The 22,049-nt window shown below is 37.1% G+C and overlaps 1 protein-coding gene across 3 annotated transcripts in view; it reads right to left on the reverse strand.

Annotated features, from left to right (window-relative positions):
- The window catches only part of PCSK5 (proprotein convertase subtilisin/kexin type 5), a 228,665-nt gene that overhangs the window by 126,418 nt on the left and 80,198 nt on the right, over positions 1-22,049 (reverse strand). For all 3 annotated transcript variants that reach the window (XR_002466431.3, XM_021541528.3, XM_021541527.3), the window contains exons 6-7: positions 9,558-9,646; positions 3,829-4,001 (exon numbers count right to left, since the gene is read on the reverse strand). Coding sequence is in view for 2 of the 3 variants with exons in the window: in XM_021541528.3 (XP_021397203.2) it covers positions 3,829-4,001; positions 9,558-9,646 (262 nt within the window). In the remaining variant the exon portion in view is untranslated. The remainder of the gene's footprint in view (positions 1-3,828; positions 4,002-9,557; positions 9,647-22,049) is intronic.

The raw sequence follows: 22,049 nt of genomic DNA on the forward strand, positions 1-22,049 counted from the left end.
GCTCACAGGATTGTGCTTATTGACAGTGAGACACTGACAGGTATCTTAAAAACATACTTAGATTTCATATTTATGAATCAAGGAAGGCTTTTGTGCTCTTCATTTTGTCCCAGATTCAGCACAGTCTTATGACATGATTTGCCCACAATCACATTATGAAATGCTAAGCCTGCTTGTTTTGAGCATAGGGTGAAATGTGACATTACATTATTAATCTTTTCTTGAATATGTTACTTTTTGATATAGCACTACTTGTTTGATTTTTTTTTTTTTTTTTTGGTGAATTCTGCATGATTACAATGGATTTTTTCCTTGATATTATGAGGTCTACAAATTCTAATGCACTAGTATGTAAAATGTAGACATGTAGAATTTTCCGCACTTACAACTACACCATTTGCAAGAAAAGGACCTTCTCAACTGAAAGCATGCTATAAAGGGAGTTCTGTATTTGCATAGAAATTGTTTGATAGTAAAGTATCCAAATTCTCTTTGAATTCAAGTATGTAAATTAAATAAAATTAATTTAAATACCCTTAAAGATGACATAAAGTCATAGTACTTGTGACAGGTTTAAAAATGAGTTTTCTTTTTCATTACCTTGGTCATGGGCAGAATTTTTAGGTATATTTAACTTAGGTATACATTTCATGAATTCATTTATTCCTCAGTAGCCTTTCTTTAAAGAAATATGTCTATCAATTCAAGGCATGTGTTGTCTCTCTGTAATTCTACAGAAATCTATGCAGCCATCTTTATTTTTTTCTGCAGGATTTCAAATGTATAATCATATTAGCTCAGCAGAATTAAAAACAATAGTTGTGAATCACACAGCATAAGCAGTTAATTGGAATAATATGTGCTTAAGATAAATCAGGTGCCTTTTTCACGGAACCTAGTCTCTCAGGAAACTCAACAATGGATGGCTCTTGCGTCCACTTCATTTTTATGCAATGATTATAATAAATGAAAAATAATAATTGAGTCTGATTATGCTAGAATCAAAGTTATTATTCAACACTATCTTTGGTTTTCCTAATAAAACCAGCCAGACATAATTTCCTTTTCAGAAGTTTATAAAAAAATCTTGGCATTTCCTTTTGCTGTTCCATTTTAAAATTCTAATACACAATTGTGTGGATACTTGCATGGTAAATTAAGAATATCGATCTTCAAATTTTGTGTAGGTCTGAAAGAGTGTTTTGCCAGATTTTCCTGTACTGATGTGTCCTGGGTAACCCAGAATGTTATTGTATTCCATATCTATCGGTGCCCAAAGTTGTTAGCATCTCTTTGAGACCCAGTGGCCAGAAAAGGAACAGGGTGTATGCTAGTCTTTTTCAAGGTTGGGGGCATTCAAGAAAAAGTGCTCTTTCTCTTTTGTTCTTGCTGGGTGAGCTGAGGTAGCACAAGGCAGACAGCAGCTGCACTACCAAGCCAAGAAAAACAGAACAGCCCCCATTCCATATGGTTGCCCCAGACCGCCAGCAGTGCCTGGTCAAAGCAGGAGGGCATGGAATGCAAGTTGTCCAAGCCCTCTGCCCACTACTTTTGCTAAAGAGAAGGTGAAATCCCTCCAGTTCCAGCTGTTGACCCAGTTCCAGCTGCCAGGGACTCTAGGTTTTCTTTGTGTTTTGTACTTTTCCCATGTTGGTTGACATTTGGGAAAAGAGGGAGATTTTTACTTGCAGAGGTTCAGCTGCTGTGTTCTTGTTCTCCTCTGTTCTCTCTCTCCACCCCAGGTCATCTGCAAAGGCAGTGATCCTGGGGGTAACAGTTGTCTGCCATTTTCCCTTTATCTCTCCCACATGGTCATCCATGGAGAGTGCCATCTTGGGGGAGGGTTGCTCTGCTGTTTTTGCTTTTCTTTGTTTCTGGGGAGTCCATGACAAATCCATGAAATTCAGCAACATTATAACTACTGATTACCACAGTTATTTTTTGCCTTTTCCTGATTCATTTTTTAGTGATTCTTTTAAACTGTTATTATTTCACTTATATCCTCTTGCATTCATCTCTCCTTATTGGTGAATGCAGAGTGGTTAAAGCTGAAAGGGAAGGTAACTCATTCTGGAGTGTCTGCCCCCTTTAATTGTCTTAAACCAAGATATGATATTACTTTAATTTACTCCACAGATGCGATCCTTGATGTTAGACTGTTGTTGTTCAGTTCAATATTTCTGAAATACAACGGTAAGGATCTGTATATAACATAAAAAACATTTTTGTCTGCCTATTATTATTGCACAATTATTGTGACTCCTTAGGGAAATCTATGTTTTGCTGAGTATGTAATCATGACCTTGAACAATAAGCCCATTTCTGGGATATTCTGTCAAAGAAAATTTATCTTTTCTTCTTCCATTTACCTCATCTTTTAAAATGACATAGCTTATGATAGTGTAAGGAAATATAGAGAGAGTACCTTTATCTGAAGATAGGAAGACATTATTTATTAAAAAGAAAGAGAACAGTTCATCTTGAAGTAAATTTTGTTCTGGAAACAGCCTAACAGCTAAGATGGTAATTCCAACATGCATTGACAATTTTTCAGCCTATACTGTATTTTTAAGAATGAAAACTAGATGTTAACCTTAAATGTTTTGTATTTCTTATCATTACATTGTTATATATGTTTTAAAAAGAACTTCTACTTAGTGAGTAGAAATGAAGCTTTTGTAGTCAGAGACAGATAAAATATCCAAATATAGGGAAATTTAGATCTATTCAATTTCTCATGGGTAACTTCAGGCAGAACAAAGTTTGATAAAATGACATAAAAGTTAAATTGTAAAAATAATAATTTCACTTGTATCAAATATGACTTCTATTATTTTTCTATTCTATTTATATTCTATAAAAATATACCAACCTTTTTCTTCATTGTTATCAGAAAAAGCCTACCTCAGAAAATTAAATGCTATGTTTTCACTATAGACTGGTGCTTATTTCACATACAGAACAATGTACTTATTGGTAAAATAAAATTCATCTGGGTTCTGTAGGGTATCCTCTCATACTACTATAATAATAACAGTGGAACAATAATGTTCATAGGCAAGATCTACGCTCTTGGCAAGTTACTCCACATATTTATCCCTAGTTTGAGAACTTGAGATTTCAATGAGGAAATGGCTGAGTCCTTCTGGTACAGAAATTCAGGCTGAACTTTTCACAGCTGTCTTCCCTACATGAAATAAGTCATTTAAACAAACACATGCATATGTTTAAACAAAGAACTTTCTTGAGCAAGAAAGAAAAACTTCATCCTTGCAGTTCCATTAGTGTCCCCTTCACCATAGTATTGTAAATTCTCTGAGACTAGAAAATAAATGGTAAAAGAACCATGGGTATAGATCTTTTTTTGCCCCCAGCTCCCTATTAAAATCCTCAAACTTACATTAAGAAATCACACATAACAAAGAAAAACAGAAATGAAGAAAGAAGGAAACATAGTTAAAGGTTTTGCTTTAAAATTTCTTTGCAACTCAGATTCGACGAGTTGGCACTGATGTGCAAAGTGGCATTTCTCAGTCAATTTATTTCTAATTACATCACTACCTCAGAGAAGTTTTAAAAGACACTGAGGATAATGTATTCCAGTTCAAAATGAACAGAGCTGATACTTCAGGTAAGACTGACAATCAGGTCACTGATTGTCACTACAAACAAAAAATATGTTTTCAGTTTTATGCAAAGGAAGTTTTCTTCTTTCCTTCCAAGTCCTTTGCCTTTCCCCATGCCGAGCACTTGCATGTACTGGGCACAGGTACCCTTACATGTGCACATGAAAGCAGATCCAGGCGATGCACTGTGATGTCAACCTACCATTCTGATGCCGTTCTCAAAGGCCTGACGTGCTAGAGAAGCAGGTCCATCCACAGTCTTACCATCGTCATCGGGCCCCCAGCTGGCACTGTAGATGTGGATGTGCTGGGGATTAAGGCTTAGAGACTTTGCTTCTACCATATCTGTCACATCTCCATCCAGCATCCGTACACCTTCAGAATGAAAAATAAATTAACTGCATAGACAAATGCAAAATGTTTCTTGTTTTGTTATACCCTCTCAGAGAAAATTGTTGTGTATGACACTGAACTGAATAATTATAAGAATTCCTACTGTTATTAAAGAAAAAACAGTAAGAACAAAATCTCTTTGGGTATCTGCTTTCCCTATGTCTCTAGATGGAAAAAATATAAAAGTATACTAATATTTTCATCCTTCTTTATGTTTTAAAAATTTTATGTAAGTAATTTATCCATTATACAGCCTTCAAACTTCAACAACAAAGTTTTACACTAAATAAAATTTTAAAAAATACTTGAACCTTTTAATGTTTTTATGTCACTTAAAGATAACAATTGATGTTCTTTCTCCTTTTATACTGAAGTGAAACTCCATCACCTTCCTTGAGTCATTCACAATGTCAATCATGTTAATAGATGCAATAAAAGGATCCCTACAGACAAGTAACCTCGGCACCATTCCTTCATTTTATGAGGCTGTAAGGAAAAAACTGGGGAGAAGTCTCTTGTGTACAGAATAATTACCACAGAATGTAGCACAGCAATTACAAGAGGTTATGAACAAATATGTAATGTTGTTTAACCTGAAATTACAATATGGTGAACATCCTTCTCTTAGAAGAAGCTTTTGTGAGGTATAATCTGAAATTCATGTTAAAAGAATCCATTCATGTGGGTTTGGGCAAGTCAATGTGCCAGCATGTCATCGCTTTTTAAGCCTACTAGAATATAGCATGCTAAATTATGAAAACTGAGAAAATATGGAAGTTGGGTTTTTCCTAACTATAAGAGCTTTTGGTTAAATCTGACAAAAACACCAATGCCAGTTTTAACCTAAACAAGAAAAAAGACCTACACACAGCTAGTGTGACATGTGATCAAAGGGACACTAAATATTAAATAAAAATTAAATAAAATTGTATGATAGAGGGCTGATCACTCTCACAAATTACAAGATGCTCTTTCCGCTTTAAAAGACTACTCCTATTTATAAGCCAAATTTTTAATTAGACACATTGCATTTTGCTTATGAGCTCAGATTAAAGAAACTTGTGTTAACTATGACATTAACTTCCAATTGACAAGAGGCATAGGGACTGCTCTGTTGAAAAAATACTTTTTTCCCTTATTCTATTTAAATTAAAAATGCAAAGCAACTGTATTTCTCAGTTCACACAAAAGTTGTCTATGTTTTGTGAGATAATAACCTTCTACAAATTGTGATGTCACAATGAACTTTGCTTTATAAAGAAGAGTCATTAAACCAACTCAGGGATTCTAGGATTATATCTTCTTCTCATAATCACAGAAAATTATTGATGGGTGAAACTTGTGTGGTCAATTCCTTTAAAGCATATTAAAGTATCTCTCTAGTTCTGAATTAAGACAATAAAGGTATACTGGTTTTGAAAGGAAACTAAAGCTTTCTTTTATGATTTTGTTAGCTACTCTGAATATTATATTCAACCTATGAACAATAACTCAAATGCTGCCACTGGCACCCTAAAGTACCCTAAAGTAAATCACACAATTCTTTTTTTTTTTTTTTTTTTTCGTAAGAGTGAAGTGGTATACTTTTAAAGCAACACAGACTAAGTTGCGACTTAGGTTTTGTTCTCTGTAGCCAACAATGGACAGACATGCTTCAAAGCTGCTGGTCAAGGCCAACTGTGTGAGGTTCAACCAGGCCAAGTGCCAAGTCCTGCACTTCAGTTACAACGTCCCCATGCACCACCACAGGCTGGGGACAGAGTGGCTGGAAAGTGGCCCAGGGCAAAGGACCTAGGGGTGCTGGTTGACAGACAGCTAAACATGAGCCATCAGTGTGGCCAGGTGGCCAAGAAGGCCAATGGCACCGTGGCCTGTGTCAAGAATAGTGGCCAGGAGGACCAGGGAAGTGATTGTCCCCCTGTATTTGGCCCTGGTGAGGCTGCTTCTGGAGTTCTATTTCCAATTGGGGCCCCTCACTTGAAGAAAGACCGTGAGGTGCTGGAACATGTCCAGAAAAGGGTAACAGAGCTGATGAAGTCGTGAGAGGAGCTGCTGAGGGTGGGGCTATTCAGCCTGAAGAAAAGGAGGCTCAGGGGAGGTCTTATTGCTCTCTACTATTGCCTGAAAAGAGGTCATTGTCTGAAAGGTGGGGGTCGGCTTCTTCTCCAATGCATTCAGCAACAGGATGAGAGGACATAGTTCCAGACTGCACCAGGGGAGAGCCAGGGTGGACATCAGAAATCATTTCTTCACTGGAGGCATTGTTTAAGCAGTGGAGCAGGTTGCTCAGGGAAATGGCAGAATCACCATCCCTGGAGGCATTCAAGAAACAACAGGACATGGCACTTAATGCCATCATCTAGTTTACAAGGTGGTGGTCATCAGTCAAAGGTTGGACTTGAGGATCGTGGTCTTACCCAATGAAAATGATTCTGTAATTCTGTGCAAGATGACTCTGAACAACAGACATCTCACTGGATATTTGCAGTAAAAATAATGCTCCTTCCTTCCTCCCTGCCTTTCTATCCACCTCCTGCCAATGTCTGCAGTGGTTAAGTCTGCTGCTCACACATCTTCCAAACTGCATTTGGCATGTGGTGATAGCACAACAAAAGCTATCCAAAAGGCAATTAGCAGACAGTGTTAGCAGATTGTTCCAAGACTTTGGAGCCCTAGAAATTTTTTCTAACATTGCAGTAATTGCAAAATCTAAGTGGCTTTTTACTCAGAACAAATTTTCAATGAATCATAGGAAACATCCAAAACTGAGCTGAAAGAAGTTTTCTTTTAAAATACTTGTTTTTATTCAACATCTGACTTAAAGAAACAGCTGAACTAATCCTCATCAACAGAAGACAATATACATCTGTTGTGCCATAATTCAGTGTAACTGTTTTCTCATCAGGACTTGAGCCCAGCCAAGTAACTAAGCACCCAAATCCCCACAGATGTTTTACAACTTCCACAATCAGTTTGCAATAATAACAGCAAACCAATCAAGCTTTCCTATAAAAAGTCTCACAAGCTCTGTACATGGTAATTTTTTGCATTATAATTTCAGAGTTTAAATCTTCAAAAAAGATCCCTTTGGTGCACTGGTTTGTCTTTAAGTAAGAGGGACCTGTAGCTTAGCTACACATATAATTTTTCATAAGTTACTTGTCATAACCTGTGATAAAACGGAAGACTCAGATTGCAATTTTACTAAAATTTTCTTTTCTACAAGGTACATCTCCACTTCTGCTATTTTAAAAGAAACTTGGTCATCACATGTTCTTAAATATTTGGAAATGAGACAAGGACTACAAACATATTTAGAAGAAATTTAGCATTATTAATGGATATCTTGTTAACAACTTAGCATCAGAAACATCATTAACTGCATTTGTTCAAATGTCAATATTTTATGGCATATTGATGGGACAGATTTTGTTTTTCCCTTATGCTTGATATATTACTATCCCTTATTGTGTTCAGAAATGCTTTCTGGTTTGAAGTAAAAGATACTTATCTTGGTGGAGCAAATCCAGTACCATTGTCAGCAGGTGCTCCTCTATATAAGAAGAATGCAATTACTTTACCTCAACTCTAGCTTCTTCTCCAAGAATATTCCAGGAGGGCCACTAAATCCCTGGGAAACAACTGAGCTGAATAATAGTTCAGCTTGATATGATTCAAAATTTTTACACTCTATCTGGCCTGCAGAGAGGGAACACAACCATCATATATTCACATGAGAAGCTTGTGGCTGCTCTGAAGGAAAAGAATGAGACATGCCAAGTAGAGGTCAGCAGCAGCAAAGCTCTCAAACATATTCACCTAGTGGAAGAGGAAGCTTGACCTACCTTGCCTGGAACTTCCTCTTAACTCTGATTTTCTGTGGATTATTTGTTGAGCTTCCTAAAGTCTTATTTCCAAATCCTGATCCTTTTAAAAGATGGCACCTCAAGTGAGGTTTTATACACTGTTATTAATTTCCAGCTTTCTTTTAGGAATAAATAATAAAAAGGCATAAATGTATCTAGTGTTTACTGTTTCTATTATCTGTATACTGTGTCCATCTGAATCAGTTTTTACAGTATATTTAGAAAAGACTGTGAGTCAGCTAATATGCCTGGAGGGTATTTATTATTATTGCATATTCCTAATGCTTAATAATTAATAAACTATTAAGAAGTCACTGTTACTTCTGGAGAACTTTTCAAAACCATGTCAAAGCTGTTGCAGGTTGTGTGACTATTCCACTCAAAAATGAAACTTCTCTGGAATGCATCTCTTATTTCCATCAGTGCACCAACTCTCTTCTGACTCTGGTTTGACCACTCAACAGATCTGATATCACAACTGCTGGTTCACAGTTAAATGCCATGTTCACATGAGACAACCTGTTCATCTGTCACAAACTCCCTCACTTGACCAGTTCTGATTTTCTAAACCACTCTGACCGGGTAGTTTTGTGCTGGAAGGCTCTTCACCTGAGCGGATTTTTTTTTTCTGCATCACTGTAACCTTATCCTGGATCTGGGATTATCCATCCTAATTTTGTTTACACAGCAGGACAACAGAAAGCTGACGTGAGGATGATATGTGCTTTGGGTAATTTGAAATGCATATGTGCTCACATCAGATTTGGATCAAACTTGTACTGATCAGGCAGAGAACAGATATCAGTATTTTTAATAATAGAAACATGGTCTCAATTCTGCCTGCTCATATTTTTGAACTTTTCTCTGGTGTACAAATAGGTAAACATGTTTGTTTTCATAGATAGGCTCTATTTTAGGCTCTATTTTGATAGGCAATAATTAATGAGTTTGAGCTATGAGTCTTTCAGATGAAAGCAAATATACCAATCCCACAACTTCATAGAAAGTTCAGAATAATCTTCAGTAGAAGTATTACAATCTGTCACATGCAGGCTACATCAGAGAAGACATGCAGATGACATTTTGATAATCACTGTCATAAAATTACACTAAAGACATTAATTCAACAACCAACAACTAAGAATTCACAGAAAACATCTGAAACTTCTTAGCTGAATGAAAAAAATACATGATCAAACATTGATTTTCAGGCAATAATCTTATCACCCATAGGGATCAAAAGAAAATTCTCACCAACCACAGACAAAAACCATCAAAATGCATTATGATTTAAGAGTGTTTCATTTGGGATCAATATGCAAGGCAATATAACTGATGTGTACCTTTACTTATGGTTTGTCGAAGTTCATGGTTTAAGAGCTCTGAATCTTTGAGAAAACCTCAGTGTCCTGATTCTGGGGTCATGTTTTCATCAAAAGTTTGACTTTCTAGAGCAGGCAGTGCTCTAAAGAGCAGTGCAGAAGGGCCACCACAGACAAACTCCTTCAGCACTGATATTGAACAACCACCCTACAATTGAGCTTTACTAGCTAACACAGTGAGACTTGTTCGTACAAATCTCCTTCTCTTGCTGAGAAACATCTGAATGTACCATTTAGCACAAATAGCTCTGTGGTTGCATTTTTTTTCTGTGGGAGATGGTTTCACATACCTCCAATCTTGGCATTAAAGGCGATTCCTACTGTGCAGTGTGAGTTGTTTGCCGTGGCTGCCACTTCTCCGGCACAACGAGTTCCATGCCTGCAGTTAGACAAACATTTTTCCAAGTAAGCACAAACTATTGGGATTAAAGGCTTTAATTTTGCTTATCTTCAGGTGCTAAAATAACAACTATCCATCACATATCATAGTATTTAACCCCTCACAGTAATTTATACCCATGTTACAATATTCCTCTGAACATGTTTTAACATTACCACTATCACTTTAAACTCTTCATGCTGACTGGAAACATTCACAGACATACAGCAATGATAAGTAATTTAGAGCAACAGAAAGGAGTCTTAGATATCAGTTCTCAATTTTGAACAAAATCTTACATTTAAACAAAATATTTGTCCAGAATTCTATAACAACTATTCCCATTGCTAGTATGTGTATGTCCATCCAACCTCCACCATGCACAATATGCCATGAGTAAGATGAGGATGCACCAATGCCCACACTGCTGTTTAGAGGTGAGGCTAAAACTGTGTGCCAGGTATGCTCAAAGCTTAGGCACATCTTGGTCCTGCCTTGGGCCAATCCTGCAAGCCTGCTTGCCTTTCTGGGAGCAGTAAAAGTGTCAGAAGCACCTGTCACATCAGAGGTATGCTCTGTGCCTGGAAGCAGAACTGAGCTGCAAGTGCTCAATTTCAAGAAGCTGTGAAGGAAAACATGAAACTGCAAGAAGTGGCTGCTCACCCCCTTCCCCATTGTGCAAAGACACAGTGGGATGCTTTGCCTAGACCTGATCCATGCACTCTACAAGGTGACAGTGGCCGTCCATATTGTCCCCCTGGAAAGAAATCTGCCCCTGTGTTTTTTGGTTTTTGCCTTTAGCATGGATTTCACAGTGTGTTTCCTACTAATAAGTTGTACCCTCATCCTTGTGCAGTTAAGCAGCTCCATTGCAGAAATGTGACACAAGCAAGATGGAGCAGGCAGGGAACAATAGAGAGGTGTTGTGAAGGGGACATATAGAGTTTCAGCCCAGACAGCAAAAGAAATGGGAAGTTGATAAAACATAGACAGAAAGACAATATAAGGCTTGAGTAACCAAAAAGAAAGAAATTTAAGTGAAAGGGAGAAATGAAAAACTACACAGCAAGGACTTCAGAGGAGGCTGATATCAGTTGTGTACACAGACACTTCTCCTGGTGGTGGTTGACAGAATTGCTTGCACACACATTTGGAGAACACAGATGCCTTTTAATTAAAGTTGATGATCGTATTACAAACAAGAATCACTGCTGCTTTCCGTTGGTACAGCTTGTTTTGATAGAGTCATTCCTTATTTCATTATTATTAGAGTAACTTTTCCTCCTTACCCTTTTAAGACACTTAGATGGGAGACACTAAGATGACTTGTTTGGAATGGATTAATGTAAAACAAGAACAAAAAATAGGACTAGGAAAAAAGAGAAGAAATAAAAAAGTAAGCAATATAAACGATCAATGCTAAACTGCTAAAATGTCAAAAACTATATTCAGTTTATTTGACAAATAAGATATACATATAACATATGAGAAGAGTGTAACCTTTATTCATTAAATCAAACTGACAAGTTGGAAACTGATTAACTCTAAAGCTGGTTCAAGATTTCACAATTACATTATTTTAACTTATTTCCTATTGATCTGTCACAATTCATTATCTGGTTGCCAAACTTGACCAGAGAATTTTTCAAGACTAAATTTGAAGTTTATTTTTCATAAGAAGACTTTTTAAAGGTGAATTCTTCTTCATTTAAAAAAAGCTTGTTTGACTTTAATTGGCAAATAAATGTCCTACCCATTTATAGAATTCATTTGAAAAGCCTGAAGTAAATAATTTTAAAAAATCACAGAAAACAAATTTCAAAAATATCCCGCTTTATTTTCAAGTATTTCTAAATAGTCTTCTAGCTCTGTGTTTGAAATAATGTCTTTTAAAAATGTCTTAATATTTAAATGAAAAGACCTGTCTTAAAAAGTTTTACAAGACATTATATCCAAACATCTCTTCTTTTTATTATGGTTTTGTTAGGTATCACATGCAAGTTTTGAGGCAATATTACTCAAACATAAAGCACATACAATTATACTTTAGAAATGTAGAAATACCTGCAGAGATCACTTAGTGCATATAATTCATTAATAAATCATCCCCTGCCTGGTGAAAGGCACGTGGCTAAACTGCAGCTTCCCAGACAGAGACTGTGTTGCCAAGAAATCCCTCATAGGTACCAAGTATTGGAAGATGTGATGGGAGGAAGGTCTTTCAGTAGAGAAAGTGAGTGGATAGAAGCCACACCTGGAGGAGGGAGGCTGCTTGGGGAAGAATAGAACAAACAGCTTCCAATTTCCCTTGGCTCCAAACGGACCTGCTACTTTGGTAGCTACATCCAACAGGCCCTATCAAAAAGATTGGACTTCCACTGTATCATCAAACATACTGGTTACCCCAGGGCCAAGTAATATGTTCAACATTAGTTCTGCTCACACCTCTTGGGATCCCTTTTTCTAGGGGGAAACTTCCTGTGCTTAAAGACAATGCATTAGTACTAAGAAATAAAAATCCAACTTCGTCATTATTATAAATTAGAGCAGAATCCCAGGGATGTAACCTGTAACATGAACTAAACTATGTATGGAGCTTAAAATAAAAATCCAACTTAGTCATTATTATAAATTAGAGCAGAATCCCAGGGATGTAACCTGTAACATGAACTAAACTATGGTGGAGCTTGAAAATTATAAGAATAAAGGAATTTTAAATGTTCTAAGAATTTTCAACCCTATGGAAAGAGAAAGAATGGAAATTTGGGTAGCTATTTGTATTTGTAGGAAAATACTTGAGTTGCAATTTATTTTTTGCAAAGCTCTTCTTTAGTTACAACTTTTAAATGTTTTCAAAGTTGTGTCTTAAACTGCAATATAATCCTTAACAGAAAATGTGGTATCTGAAGGGTTACAATATAATCACAGATGGAGAAACAACATATTTTAACAGGAATCATAAGAAATGCATTTTCTTGCATCCCAGACAAGTGTCTTATATAGTACTGAAAAAAATATTCTTTTTAGAGCTGTCATATATAAATGTTCTCTAATAATATGGAGGGTGGAAAACACTTTCCAAATTGACACTAGGTCTGATGCTTTTCTAGGAACATTTGAATAAGGACATAAAAATGAACTGTCATATGTTAAAAGCACAGGCAAGCAAAATATCAATCTTTTGTCTTTAAAACATAATCTGCAACAGCTGAAAAATAGCAATAATAAAGCTACTTCCCAAAGGAGAGATATTTGGATACTAACAGTGGAGAAAGATGACAGAGTAAATATGGAAAACAAGTTACACAAATCTTCAATGTGTGATATCAAGAAAAATGCCAAAGACCTGGGTGTCATCACAGGCAAGATACTGTTTCTCAGCATTATAGTTTTGTAATGTGGTTACAGCACAGGACTGGAAGATCTCCAGTCAACGTCCCCAGGGCTAATGACTTTTTGCATGATTATGGGAAGTTGCTTTTAGAACAACTTGAAAATATCTCATCTATTTCTCACAAAATCAAAGATGACAGCATTAAAACAAACACATGGAACACTTCACACGTCAGACACGCAAATTTTAAACTTAACAGTGTGGGTAACAGCAATGCTTGCCACTGTCTCAGCATTTGTTAGCTATTAGCAGTTGATTTGTCACAAGTGTGAAGTTCTGATGCAAGCCTAGAAAAGGAATATGCCTCTGAAATTCCATTAGCATTTTACAGTGTTGTTTTTGTGAGTCAGAAAATTAATTGAACATATAAAACAAATACATCTTTTTTCTTGACTTTCAAGACAAACAATGAATAGATGGTCCGATGGAGCCAATGAAATAAGATGTAGACTAAAAGATATCAAACAAAATCAGTAAATAATATATCTAGCCAAGTATATAGTCTAATGTACTAAAAACATTAAAAAAGTAGTGATTTCTTAATATGCTTTAATCCAAGGGAAAATTTTTATTCAGCCTCTTTTCTGGAAGGAAAAACAAACACTGATGAGAAGAAATACAACAGTTTAATCACCAGGACACCAAAACTTTCAGTTGAGTTTTTTTTCTCATACTGCCTTTCATGCTAACTGCACAGTAACCTTCTCAAGGTGGGCAATCCTACTCTTAAGTCACTAAAGCAAATTGCAAGTATAACCTGTACAGATAAGTTCCCATGCTCTGGAATTAAACCTATTCAACAGTAACATCAAGGATAGTATTACCTTGGAAGAGTATATGACTACCTAGACATACCTAAGTAAAAGCACTACTTCGTCTCCTTTTGAAACTGAAGCATATGAGACTCTTTAGACTTCAAGACTCTCCTGCCTTGTAAGCAAAAAGGTTTTTTTATAACCAAATGCCAGTTCTTTAGTTGAGAGGCTGTAGAAAGGGTGGAAAATCCTAGAACAATGAGGTTACAAGCAATTCTGGCACTCTTTTTTTGTACAGCTTAAAGAATAGAGATAGCAAGGAGGCTCAGGGAAGACATTATTGCTCTTTGCAACTGCCTGAAAGGAGGGTGTAACACATGGGGGGTCAGTTTCTTCCCCTACTCAACAGCAACAGGAGAAGACAACGAAGTCTTAAGATGCACTAGGAAGGGTTTAAGCTGGACATTAGGAAGAATTTCTTCACAGGAGTGATGGGGCACTGGAATGGGCTGCCCAGGGAGGTGGTGGAGTCACTGCCCCTGGAAGTGTTTAAGAAAAGACTGGCATTCAGTGCCACCATGACAAGGTGATGGACCACAGGTTGGACTTGATCTCAATGGTCTTTTCCAGCCTAGTTAATCCTGTGATTCTGTAGCACAAACACTTGGTAAGAGTCAAATACCTGTCTACACTTTTCTCATTCTTAATCTCTGAGATTAGATAGCTTTATCACTTTGCTCATGACATACAGAAAAAAGAACAAAAGCCCAAGTTCAAATCTTGGCTAGCAAAATGGTAAGGGGAACAACTACATTACACATCTTAATGAGGGATAAATGACAAAATCAGGAGTATGTTTTTATATAAGAAAAAAAAATGGAAGTAATTTTTAAAAATAGTTAATTTAGCTAATTCTTTACACTTGGGATTATTGGTTCACCAAAAAAAGGAAATTCTTCCTTTCAGTCTGCAACAGTCTCATTGACTAGGACACAATCCTAGAACTGAAGATTTTGCAGCATCCTAATAACATTACTTGCTTAATTTTGAGTAACAGCAGGGTAACTTTGTACCAATAAAGCTATCCTTAAAATTTCCCAAAGCAACTTCTAAACATAACAAACAGAATAAACCACTTTTCCAGTACATCTCCTTCTTTGAGATACTGGCCCTCTCTCACATATTAATACAGCCAAAAGATGTCAGGAGTAAAGTACATTGGGTCATCCAGAACTTCAGGTATCTCTGGGTGAAATCCACACTATTTCCACAAAAATAAATACCTTGCTTCTTTGGGGAGAAGAAAGAATGATGGTGAGTATAAGGTTGCCCTTTCATAGTTTTCTTGTAGGGCTTGACACAAACTCTCATGTAAGTAAAGAAAGGTACAAAAGTAAGTGTATTTAAATGAGCAAAAAAATCTTTGCAGACACTTCTTACACTATTTTAACAATAATTCACTTCACTTTAATTTACCCTTGTTCATCTCAAAAATGAAGTATTGCTACCTAAGTATATTCAGGATGAGATTTGAAAAATTATGCCTCATAGTAATTCTCCACATAAAAATATGGATAATGAGCATAGTTTCAGGTTTTTTTTAATTCTTTTGAGTCTAAAATTAATCCTAATTCGGGAACAAGGCCTCAGATTGCAAAACAAATTAGTGTCACTCGCAATGTTACCTTACACAAATCAGAAGCTCTTGGTATGCTTTATGAATGGTTCCTGTTAATTTAACTTTCTGGTTTATATCTTTAACTAATGAACTGCTATCAATGTTTCTGAATATATGGCTATCCAAAGTCAATGATCTATTACAATTTCAATAGTCTTTGAATGCTTTAGAGTACAAACTGGAACACTACAGAATTATTATTTTGGCTAGGCCATGTATTTGCTATTCCAAGGTAAGTCCACCCATATTTACCCAAGATATCCTTAGAAAACAAAGTCTCAGACACAATGAATAAAACTTATTTGAAAGCTGCTGCTGAAAATTCCAACTGTACCTCCTGCAGTGAACATTCATACTTGAGAAAGGCTACAATATACTGGCTGCACTACATTATCTGTGCAGTAAGAAGAGCCTTGGTTGAGATGGATACAGGTGAAGCAGTTTGCCATTTATTTTTTCAAAAAGTCATTAACTAAACCACACAAATTTGATTTTCCACTTGTATGCATTTCATCACTATTACTATAACATCTAAACTACTAAAAAAGTAATACTTTTTGGATGTAAGAAGACACTTCCATTCTCGATCTACTGAAGAGGTACTGAAAGCTTGAACTGCAAATTTGAGACCAAAAGAAGCACCTCTACTAGAATAGCCACATCTTAACAATAACTTTCAGAACAAATACTTAAGTTCTACACACTTTTCTTTGTTCTGTAAGCAAATCACCATATAACATCTGTAAACAAAGTCAGGAATAAAACTTTGGACTGCAGTTTCTCAGCATACCTGCACAAGCTAGCTAACTACATTAGCCAGTGAGAGGCAGGAATATTTTGATGAGAAGCAAGAATGTTTTCTTCCACATTACTGCTTGCCTGTGGCAGAGGTTTGATTTGTGAATTAGAAGACTTGATACTGCAACCTAATTGAGCATGAAAAAAACAAGTAATGTAATTTATTTGGTTTATGATTTTCATTTATTTGTTCTTATAGCTGCCAAGTTGATTTCTAAGGTTTTCAGTGGCACTTGACCTTCTTTGGAGCTAGATAGTTTCCTATGTATTTGAAGTATCCTATGTATCTGTAGACACCACAATTTCCTTTGACAAATGCATCTGTGTTGTTACAGGTAATACCTAAAATTACATGAATTAAAGCAATCAAAGGAGTAAAATTGGTTTTCTACTTTTTTTCCACCTGCATTGCCCTGCCAGTTATGTGATGCTTTCACATCAAAGACATCAAAGACATATGGACCAGCACAGCAATTGTGGGATCAGAAACTCTGCAACAGCTCCATGTTTGAATACTTCCCTGGACTGTAGGACCCTTATACCAGAATGTTTCTATTATATATATATAAAATGTAGCTTATACTGCCAAAGATCCACTGGTCAATGTAACAGTGAAACTGAGCTTGCAGTAATAATGCTTCAGATATCTGTTGCTATAAAGATGGCTTCCAAAGCTATTAGTTACTAAACTCCTGAGAACTAGAACTAGCTTTTAAAAAGTTGAGCTATTGACCCTGGCAGACAGCTAGCTCCCACTCAGTCATTTGCTCCCTCCTTCCCACTGGAACTGGTGTGAGATTTGAAAGAGCCAATGAGAGAAAAACTTGTCATTTGAGATAAAAACAGTTCAAGGAAAAGAAAATAAATAAAACATAATCAAGTGAGCCACAGACAATTACTCAGCATGTCCCAGAACCAGACTTAAGCCACTCTCCAACCAACACTTACTTTGGCAATAACCCCCTCAGATTAATAAGTAGCACACTGTTACATGTCATGGGTTATCTCCAAGAAGTTGGAATCTCTTGTCCCAGCTGTGTCACTTTTGAGCCTCTTTTCCCTGATCAGCCTCCTGAATGAGAGAGCACTGTGAGTAACTGAGAACACCTTGGTGCTCTTCAAGCTAAGCAGTAGCTAAAATATGCGTTATCAACACTGATCTGGTCACAAATATAAAACACAGGACCATGACCTTAACTAATGTCTATGTTCTTTCACATAATCGCAGAACAATTTAACTTGGAAAAGACTTTCAGGACAAGTGAAGTCAACCTTTGATCTTCACCACCTTGTAAACTAGATGATGGCATTAAGTGCCATGTCCTGTTGTTTCTTGAATGCCTCCAGGGATGGTGATTCTGCCATTTCCCTGAGCAACCTGCTCCACTGCTTAAACAATGCCTCCAGTGAAGAAATGATTTCTGATGTCCACCCTGGCTCTCCCCTGGTGCAGTCTGGGACTATGTCCTCTCATCCTGTTGCTGAATGCATTGGAGAAGAAGCCGACCCCCACCTTTCAGACAATGACCTCTTTTCAGGCAATAGTAGAGAGCAATAAGACCTCCCCTGAGCCTCCTTTTCTTCAGGCTGAATAGCCCCACCCTCAGCAGCTCCTCTCACGACTTCATCAGCTCTGTTACCCTTTTCTGGACATGTTCCAGCACCTCACGGTCTTTCTTCAAGTGAGGGGCCCTGATTGGAAATAGAACTCCAGAAGCAGCCTCACCAGGGCCAAATACAGGGGGACAATCACTTCCCTGGTCCTCCTGGCCACTATTCTTGACACAGGCCACGGTGCCATTGGCCTTCTTGGCCACCTGGCCACACTGATGGCTCATGTTTAGCTGTCTGTCAACCAGCACCCCTAGGTCCTTTGCCCTGGGCCACTTTCCAGCCACTCTGTCCCCAGCCTGTGGTGGTGCATGGGGACGTTGTAACTGAAGTGCAGGACTTGGCACTTGACCTGGTTGAACCTCACACAGTTGGCCTCCAATTATGAATCCATTTTGTCCAGATTCCTCTGCAGAGCCTATCTGCCCTTCAGCAGATAAACATGCACCCAACCTGGCAGCATTCACAAATTTACCCACTTTACACTCAATTACCTCACCCAAATCATCAATAAAGATATTAAACAGTATTGGACCTAACACAGAGCCCTGGAAACACCAGCAGTGACCAGATGCCAGCTGGATGCAGCACCATTTACCACCACATTCTGGGTCTGGACATCCAGTCAGCTTTTCAACCTAGGGAAGAGTGCAGCTGTCCAAGCTGTGAGCTGTCAGCTTTTACAGGAGAATAACATGTGAGACAGTATAAAAGGCTTTGTTGCAGTCCAGGCAGATAACATCCACAGCCTTTCTATCATCCCTTAGGCAGGTCAGTTGGTCATATAAGGAAGATCAGGTTAGTCAAGCAGGACTTAACTTTCCCTGCTGCCTAGGCCTGATCCCTTGGTTGTCCTGGATGTGCTGTGTGATCACACTCAAGATAATCTGTTTATAACCATGCTGGGCACCAGGGTCAGGCTGAAAGGGCTGTAGTTCGTTGGAACTTCCTTACAGCCCTTCTTGGGGATGGGTATCACTGCGGCCAACTTCTATTCATCTGTGATTTCCCTGGTAAGCCAGAACTGATGTCAAATAATGGAGAGCAGCTTCCTGAGTACATTTGGATGAATCTCACTCTGTCCCATAGACTTGTGAGTTTCCAAGTGGCACAGCCAGTCTTTCATGACTTTGTTCCATATTGCAGTGGGTCCACTCTGCTTTTTGTCCCTGCCCAGTTTAGGGGGCTGGTTGTCTTTACTGTTAAAGATTGATGCAAAGAAAGCATTAAGTTCTCTCAACATGTTCCTCATCATTGGTCATATTCCCCATCAGGGCCAATAAAAAATGGAGATTTTCCTTGGCCTTCTTTCTGTTCTTAATGCATTTATAAAAACATTTTCTATTATCCTTTATAGCAGCAGCCAGATTGAGCTCTAGTTGAGATTTCACCTTTCTAGTTTTCCTTCTTCATGACCTAACATCACTATATTCTTCCAGAGTTTTCTGGCCCTTCTTCCAAGGGCCATAAAACAACATTTTTTATCTGAGTTCCTGCAAAAGTTCCCTCTAATTCCAGGCCAAGTTTCTTCTCTGATTGCTCACCTAATAGGGTGGTCTGCTCCTCTATCTTTAAGATTTCCATCTTAAAGTATGTCCAGTCTTCCTGGATCCCTTTATTATGAAGAACTGATCACCTTAAATTCATGGCCATGAGTCTGCTCTGTTACAGATACACTCTGTACTTAGATAGCTTCCATTTTATATTTCTGTTTCACAAGACTTGTATGATAGTATATTATCAGTCACTGTATATTCTGATTTATATTTTTCAACCACACTGACACCAATCTGCATCATCTGAAGATATCTCAGGTGCTTGAGCAACCTCCTTGTACTTAAAATCTCCACACTTCTGTGTAACGGAAGTCCCAATGACACAGAAAAAAAAGTACTTCTCAAAAATATTTTGCATCAGTTCTACTGAAATCACACCTAAGCAGAAATGAAAAATATCTTATGAATACAAGAGTGCAAATCTGGAGTTTCACTCTTAGATGTCCTTGGCAGGAAAAGAAGTCCTGGAAGCCTTTGGAGATCCCAAGAACAGTGTAGGGGAACCCTCATAGGGAAAATTTTCTTTCATGCAAGGAAGATACTGACAGATGCAAGAACCGAAAAATCACAACACAAAGGAGGAGCAATACAGTGATGTGCACACAGGTCATGGATGGCTCTTCATCTAGTCTGCATGCTCCATTTTTCATAGTGAATAACTGCTGTGACAACATTTTAAAGATATAAAGATTATGTAACTCTGGATCTGCAACATATTCCAGCTCAGAGACACTTCCTACCTATCTTGAATTTTGAGTCTAATTTCAACTACATTGTGCTTAATCCTAAATTTCAATTGATGCTGTTCTGCATCAAACAGACCTTCCATTTCTCCTTAAAGATCCTTTTCAAAGATGAATGAGGAAATCGTTGAAATAAATTCAAGTCCTACTTTTATCTGTCTTGATAATTGCTTTTTAATGAAACTTATGTAATTTATTCAGCAGGAGCAAAGTTTCCTTTTACTTGGAAAAAGGGTTTCAGCACTGGAAGTCTAATTCTCACACACTCACTTCAGTGCAGAACAAGTCAGCAGCTGTTCATCTGATGTTTATGGAGTCTTAAGAAGAGAAGAGCAGAGACATAAGTTTGGGCTGAAAGGACAAGTAAAACATACCTTCTCACTCTACGCTTGTCTTTGCCGCTCCTTGACAAACCTAGCCAACAGCCATACCATCACATATTTTGGCTAAATAAACAAGCTATAGTCTCCTCAGTTTTCTAACACCAGAGATTTGATGATTGCTTTGAGTCTGTATAGCAGTACAAGTAATTTTTAAACCAGGTTGAACATATACTAATTAGTGCAATCTACATCTGTAATATCCATTCCTTTACTTCTATTTTGGTTATTCTCCTACAGGAAAAGAAAAAAGATAATTTGTCTTCAAGAGAGAAATCTGACTTTGATAAAATGTCTAAGGTAATAATGTGACCATATCTTTAAGAAAAATTACAGAATCACAGAAATGTAAATCAAGGCTATAAAAATAAACCTGCCAGCAGCACTAACCTCATAAATGCACATTTTTTAATTTGTAAGAAAAGGCAACATCTAAAAATTACTTATAAAAAAACCCTAGGAATTGCATGAAGACATTAATTTCTAGCATAACTTAGCAAAGTTCAACCATTAATAGTATATTTATAAAAATGTTTCCATTTAATAGCTTTTGACACTGGATTCACAATTCCTTTATCAAATCTATAATTAGAGGTAAGTCCTGATGCAACAAACATTAGAAGGGTAATCAATGCTGTACTTGTGCCAGCTGAAAAATCTCAATGGACCACATTTTGCACTACCTTTGACTGTGCTAATTATGAAATCATCTGGCAAAATCAATTGCCACATATGGATCCACTCTTTAATTTTCTCCAATATCTACAATATCTGGAAAGTGGAAAGCACAGGAAAAAATGTATTTGTGCTCTCAAATTCTATTCAGCTGTACATCTTTGCAAATTGAAACTGCTTTATCATTTTACCACATCAAGACTAGCCTACTGTAGCTGCAAATTCTCCTCTGCCTCAAAATACAGACACATAGAAAAAATAATTACAACTACTCTGGGAAAAAGAACATCTGAAAAAAACCTTTCACATCTAACTCTTGACAGAAAAGAATTCAGGAAAGTCTGTATCTGTCCTGTTGTTGACTTTGATTTGTAAGGGAATATCTGACTCACTGTGATCAGTAATTTACATAAAAGTACTAGAAGCAGTTGCATAATGTTCAGAACTTAATTTTATTTGTGAGCTCATTGTCTGGTACTTCAGTAATTAGAAACAGAAAGAAGGCTTTCCTTATGTGTTGTGGTTAAATATTTTGAGACCATGAGAATCTTATACATCACAAAAGGAAGAGCTCTGTTCCTCAAACACCAGTTAAACAGTAAACAATACTACTCAGTGACTGATCCCAGGGTAGAAAAAAAAGACTATTTTTTCATCTTTCAACTCAAATTCTAGTGGAATTTGGGTTTTGCTTATTCCTCTGTTTCGCTACTCTCACTTTCAAAGATTACTCGAAGAACTGCCTTTCCTATGGCTATCAAAAATTATAAATTATACCACTTATGGTTGTCAGACAGGACTATATAACATAGT

The sequence above is a fragment of the Lonchura striata genome, chromosome Z (genome assembly GCF_046129695.1).
Source record: "Lonchura striata isolate bLonStr1 chromosome Z, bLonStr1.mat, whole genome shotgun sequence".
In the NCBI taxonomy this organism is placed as follows: Eukaryota; Metazoa; Chordata; class Aves; order Passeriformes; family Estrildidae; genus Lonchura; species Lonchura striata.